General features: G+C 38.1%; 1 protein-coding gene across 1 annotated transcript in view; it reads left to right on the top strand.

The window, feature by feature from the left end:
* The window catches only part of LOC138015046 (collagen alpha-1(I) chain-like), a 46,766-nt gene that overhangs the window by 35,449 nt on the left and 5,182 nt on the right, over positions 1-6,135 (top strand). The window contains exons 16-19 of the mRNA XM_068861949.1: positions 1,096-1,153; positions 1,608-1,661; positions 2,465-2,517; positions 4,877-4,935. Of these exons, the coding sequence (XP_068718050.1) occupies positions 1,096-1,153; positions 1,608-1,661; positions 2,465-2,517; positions 4,877-4,935 (224 nt within the window). The remainder of the gene's footprint in view (positions 1-1,095; positions 1,154-1,607; positions 1,662-2,464; positions 2,518-4,876; positions 4,936-6,135) is intronic.

Here is a 6,135-nt window from a genome sequence, read left to right as displayed (position 1 = left end):
AACTTGAGGCTTTGGGATCTGTGACCGGATGGCTGAAACAACTTCTCGGCTGAAGACCAATGGCATCTTCACAAACACACACGCTGCGGTAATCCAGAACTTCCAATCCGGAAAATCTTGCTGGTTTTGACTCACATTCTGCTCTTGCATTGACGTCAACAGGATGTTCGTTGATGGACCTTCCAGTGGAGCCGTCTGCACAAATTCTCGGGATACAAAACTGACATTTGCATGGTCATCAAGGAGTTTCCACGAAATCCAGACGTCATGTTATTAGCCAAGTAAAATAAAAAAAACATTTATTCCAGAGCTTGAGATAACAAACTTAGTGCCGCTTAACAGCGACTTGAAAGGACATAGAAAACACATCAAACATGGGAAGTGAACAACAACAAACATAGCGGGAACACAGCTCACAGGAGCGGTTACCTAACTGATTGGCGGAAAACCGCAGACACTCAATTAATCTTGCGGTACCGCAGTAACACATGATTTACTGTATGAGTCAAAATTTTGGTCAATGAGGTCAATGAGTCATGAGGTCAATATAGCAATAATTTATTGATTAAGCCTAAGCCCTCATTTCAGTGATTAGGCCTAAGCACTCTGAAATGGTAGCTTTCATGTTATGGGTTAGGGTAACTGCACTAAATCACTGACTCATGAATCATTGACTCATTGACTCATGGACTCATGTATTTCATTGAATCATAAATACTTGAGACTCATTCCAGGAACCTTTGAAGTTATGTACGTTCGAACATTAGAACACAATTGGCCCATCATCCAGCAAACATTCCCGGCTGTTCTGTGGTTACGAAACATTGGAGTGTACATGTATTGAGATCGTAGCAAAATTTATCACCATTATGAAATTACTTAATCTTATAAAACAGTATAACCATCCATGTTGTTAATTTTGGGAGAAATACTTGTTGAATCATGCTGTAGGGAAATAACAAAACAAGGGCCAGAATTGAGTTAATTTCTATTTGCTTGGGGTTCTACTGTCTGTTCAAAGCCAGGGTGAACTTGCCTGTCACTGTCTGTTGAATTGCCTTGCAACCTGCGTTAATTTAATTCCTATTTTTCTAGGCAGGGTCTGCCTGGAGACCCGCGAAGACAGGGAGCACCAGGAATGCGGGGACTTACTGTATGTTCAAACTTTGAATATTCTTATACACAACCACATAATCAGATATTGTTTTGTAGCTGTTGAGATTTGTCAAACTACAGGTGGTAATCACAAAATGGTGCCTGCTTATTTCTTCGATTGCAATAACTAACTGTGTATTTTAAAAAATCATCAATTTTTCTGACACATGCTGCAACACTAAAATTTCTGGGTTATACCAAAGAAGGAGCTGATCGAGCAGTATGATGTCCCTAGATTTGCCCATGCCTATCGCACTTGAGAAACCAGGTAATTTCAAGTCTTTTGATCAACGTCAATAAACAGGTGAACCAACTCAAACATCGTAAGGGTGATTCATTTCAATGCTTTTGTTGAAGCATCAAGCGTGCATAGTAATGTGCTTTTGCGTAGTAATGAAAACTTACCTAAAGTTGTATTCTCAGTATGAGATTTAATACCCTCTCTCTAACAGGGACCTCCAGGAGCCCCCGGTGATGCAGGGCAGCCTGGTCGGCCTGGCCAAAATGTAAGTTGTATGGGTACATGTACTCTATACTTTTTTGGATTGTGTACAAAAGGTTTTCCATAGTTTATTCTTCCTCTAACTAAGTTGGTTCACTACACCAAAATATGACTGCAAACGCGTCAGTTGATTAGTAATTGTAAGAGTTATTTAGGTATCTACTTATCTGTATGGTAGTGAACCAAGACCAAAGTACCGTTTTTTTTTCCAACATTTATGGATTAACAAGGCTCCAAATTTACAAAAACATGATGTAGTTGCCAATTTTGTGACAAGATGCGACAGTTTAGTGACGAGAGTCTCAATTTTAAGGGTGTGAAAGGTAATAGGGGGTCGTATCACACTGTTAAGGACTCCTGAAAATGTGCTTGTAATGTCGCTGTCTTGTCTATCATTTTGTCCCATATATTCCGAGTGAAGCAAAAAGTCATAAAAAAACACCATATAGTTTTCCTCTATTTATTTTCGCAAAAGTAATGGCAATGTGGTCTCTGCTAATTAACCTTCATAATAGGGAAGGTACAAACGTGTCGCAACTTTGTGGCTCCTACAGTGGTTCCAAATAGAAAAAGGTCAGTTCCAAAAATAGGCAGCCATATTGGTAACAATTTCTCACAATGATTAATATAGTATCAGTTGATAGTACGAGTATTTATTTCTCACCTTAGTATTTTTAGAGGTCATGAGTTTAAAAGCCTGTTGAAGCTTCTCAGAATCGCTCAGGCGTCCTTTAATAACAGTTGCCTTATACATGTAAGTGCCATGATCATTTTTCATTTTTATTATTTTGATTTCTTCCTTGTCAGGGAACAGTCGGTCAACCTGGATTGCGAGGCCCTGTTGGACCACCGGTTCACCAGTAAGTCAACCTTTAAAATTGTTTTGAAGCCGTCCTTTAAATCAAATGCAATATGTAAATTTAACCTGCATGTGTTATAAATTGGTTATACAAATAGTATTCATGAGTTATCTTTGAAAAATGCCGTGGTTACCCACAATTTTATCTTGGATTTCAATAACACTTGTTAAGATCTACAAGTTTTTGCATAATCACACACCGGGGCAAAACTATCTTTAATTAGTGCCACGTCCTTAAGGAAGTGAAATGTGTTCAACAAACGGGTTCGTTTGGAGAAGCAGAGGTGTTTTTCAGACAAACTCTTGTTTGCATGGGGAGAGTGCCAGGAATTTGTGTTCAGGGAATCAGTTTAGTGCTATGGTTGTACATGTAATTACGCAGCCATGCAAGGCTCATGGTCAGTTTATTTGTCAGTTGAAGGGTGTTTCTGTAACATGTAGATGGCACACTGTATTCCACAGCATGAAGTGTTATTTTGTTTGTTAAAGGCCTATCATAGATTCAACTTCTGTATATTAAAGTGGTACTATGATCAAATTTTTACCCCTTGATTTTTGATGTGTATCACATAGAACTTCCATGAAAGAACAAAACGCCATTTATCGTTTGCAAATATCTTCATTAGTTCCGGAGAGATATGTAATGTTTGAAAAATGGGTAAAATCAATGCAAATGAGATGACTAGATGATGGTATACACTCCCACCCAATATTATATTGAGTATGTAAATAGAGCTACCCTTGGCCAATTTGCCAGCGCAGACACATTGAAAGCGGGGTATGTCTAAGAGTTCTACAGAAAAACACCCTATGGCTATAAAAAATTCTGTTTCCCTTGGCCAACTCACTCTTTTTCCAGTTCCCCACCCACATTGATTTCAATAATGTTAGTGATTTTCAGCTTGAAAAATGTTTAAACAAGGCCCCCAAACTTGAGCTAACATATTTATTATATGCTTACGGGTTATCATGTATATGAAGTGCTGCTGTTAGCAAATATCAAAATGGAACGCCCAACAGGTTGCCAGATAGAGCCTTTTAACATGGGGGTAGAAGTCTGGTATAACACCCAGGTATGATGCCATGGTCAAACAGAACAAAACAAACACTGTTAAGCGCGCCCTCGCGCTGGCCGTCATACTTTCACAGTGGAAGAACCAACTTTTAGTAGAATTTCTTCCTGAAAAAATCCCAAAAATTCTGGATCACAAATTGGCTGAGATATCTCTTTTCATCATCATTTGTAACAAAATATGGTGTGAGTGTATGACGTCATCACTTGGCTAATTTGCATATTTTAAAAAAAACTCGAATACATCTCTGGAACGAAAAGAGGATATTTGGAAAAAGTTAAAAACAGCATATTTTCTTCTCACCACACGACAAACTTGTTCATGTTTCCACAATGGCTTAGATAGGAAAGATGCGATTTTTCATCATAGTACCACTTAAGCAACTTTTCACTTTGAGAATATGGCCTTGACACCATGCATTGAATAAATTGAACGTGACATGTTGGTCAGGAAGTTGATCGGACACAGTGTGTTGTCGTGAATTACTGTTTGGTTTTTTTTTGCCTTAAATTACTTGGAATCTCGAGGATTTCAATTGGTAGGTACAGTGAATTAATTTGAATTACACCAGACATTTCCAAGTGCGTGTACAAGTGTATTATAAGTTCCCAGTTTCCAGCTGAAGTGAAACCTGCTGGTTGGTGAATAGCGAACACAAACACTCTCACAACACAGAAGATGTTTAACAAACATATGGAGGAAAATGAACATGTGAAGGTTCTTATCTTTATTACGTGGAGGGTTGGGCACTTTTGCAAGAAGTAACAAATGATTTCAACTAGTTTAAACATTCTGCATTTTTCTTCTCAAGCAGACTACTTGTTCATGTTTCAAAAATGGCTTAGATAGGAAAGATGCGATTTGTCATCATAGTACCATTTTTAAGCAACCTTTTCACTTTTGAGAATGTGGCCTTGACACCATGCAGTGGAATTAAATTGAACGTGGACATGTGGTCAGCAAGTTGATCGAACACAGTTGTTGTCGTGAATTACTGTTTGGTTTTTTGCCTTAAATTACTTGAATCTCGAGGATTTCAATGGTAGTAAGTGAATTATTTGAATTACACCAGACATTTCCAAGTGCGTTACAAGTGTATTATAAGTTCCCAGCTTCCAGCTGAAATGAAACCTGCTGGATGGTTAATAGGGAACACAAACACTCTACACACAAGATGTTTACAACATATGGAGGAAATGAACATGTGAAGGTTCTTATCTTTTTACGTGGAGGGTTGGGACTTGCAAGAAGTATCAAATGATTTCAACTAGTTTAAACATTCTGCAGGTCAGGAAATTTTGGTTCCTTCAACTGGAACAAACACAGGGTCTTCAATGGGAATGTTAGTAGGTGCCAAAACCTGATTATTCACGTAACATCGCAGCTAAATTGTACGTGCTACAATAATTTTTATTGTACCCCGTATCTTCAGACTAAAAGAGAATTCACTGCGAGAAACAAAAAAATAATCATTTTCATTTCTTTATTTAATTTAGCAAAGGTAGTGGCAAAGTGGCAACTGTGAACCCTTTTATTTTGAAAGAGTGAAGGTGAAAACTAGTCGCAAATTTGCAATTTCTCTATATATTCAAGCGCAAAGGGGAAAAAATTCAGTCACAAATGCGACTGTTGGTCGCAGTTTCGAGCCCTGTAATTACAGAGAGTTAATTTCATACACAACTAGTATTTACCAAAGGCTAATAAATGCAAGTTGCTTAAAAAAAAGAATAAAAATAAACAAGATTGGTAGGCTAATGACAATGGGCAAAGGTAAATTAAATTTGATGAGAACAAATTAAAGTCCAAATTAATTTTGTCAAAATTCACTCTCATTACATGTATTTTTGCACTGTCATCACTGTGTGATGCTGAAGAGGTGGGCTTTACCAGTCTGCAGCATAGCATATTTTGACATTATTCGCTCTTTTATATCAGGGGAGCACTGGACCTAATGGTGAAAAGGGGGCAGATGGTGCTAAAGGCGACAGGGGAAGAATGGGACTGAAAGGACCGAAGGGTCTTAGGGGAGCACAGGGGCCGCAAGGTGACTAGATTTATTGGTACTGTACCTTAATTTGAACAGTTTGATTAACATATTATCTTTATTGTTATAAGGGCTAGCTCGCATTATACCCATTTGACGATTGTTGAACTTATTAAATGTGGTAAATGGTGGTTATCAAGTGTGCCTTCCACCTCTTCTCTCAACCTTTGACCCTGAGGTCTTATGTGGGCTGAGTTTCAGTTGATCTCAATTCGAATCTGAGAGTTTTGCTCCGAGTCTCCCTCATCAAAATCAGGCGGATATCCTCAATGTGAAGAACTTCTGGTAACCTTCACTTTCATTGAAGGTCAATGAATAAAGTTGGTATTATAAATGCCATTGTTGGCTGCAAGTGAATTTGTTTTTATCACCTGACTTTGTGTTTCTGTTTTAAGAGAGTGAATGAAACATTTTTTCATCCAAACAGAGATTTAATGGTCAATAAGCTAATGGTCTTTTGCCCTTGCAAAAGGCTTAGAACTGCTGCTCTCTAATCCAACTG

This window comes from Montipora capricornis, chromosome 1 (assembly GCF_036669925.1).
Source record: "Montipora capricornis isolate CH-2021 chromosome 1, ASM3666992v2, whole genome shotgun sequence".
NCBI classification, from domain to species: domain Eukaryota; kingdom Metazoa; phylum Cnidaria; class Anthozoa; order Scleractinia; family Acroporidae; genus Montipora; species Montipora capricornis.
This window is presented reverse-complemented; position numbering and strand designations above follow the sequence as displayed.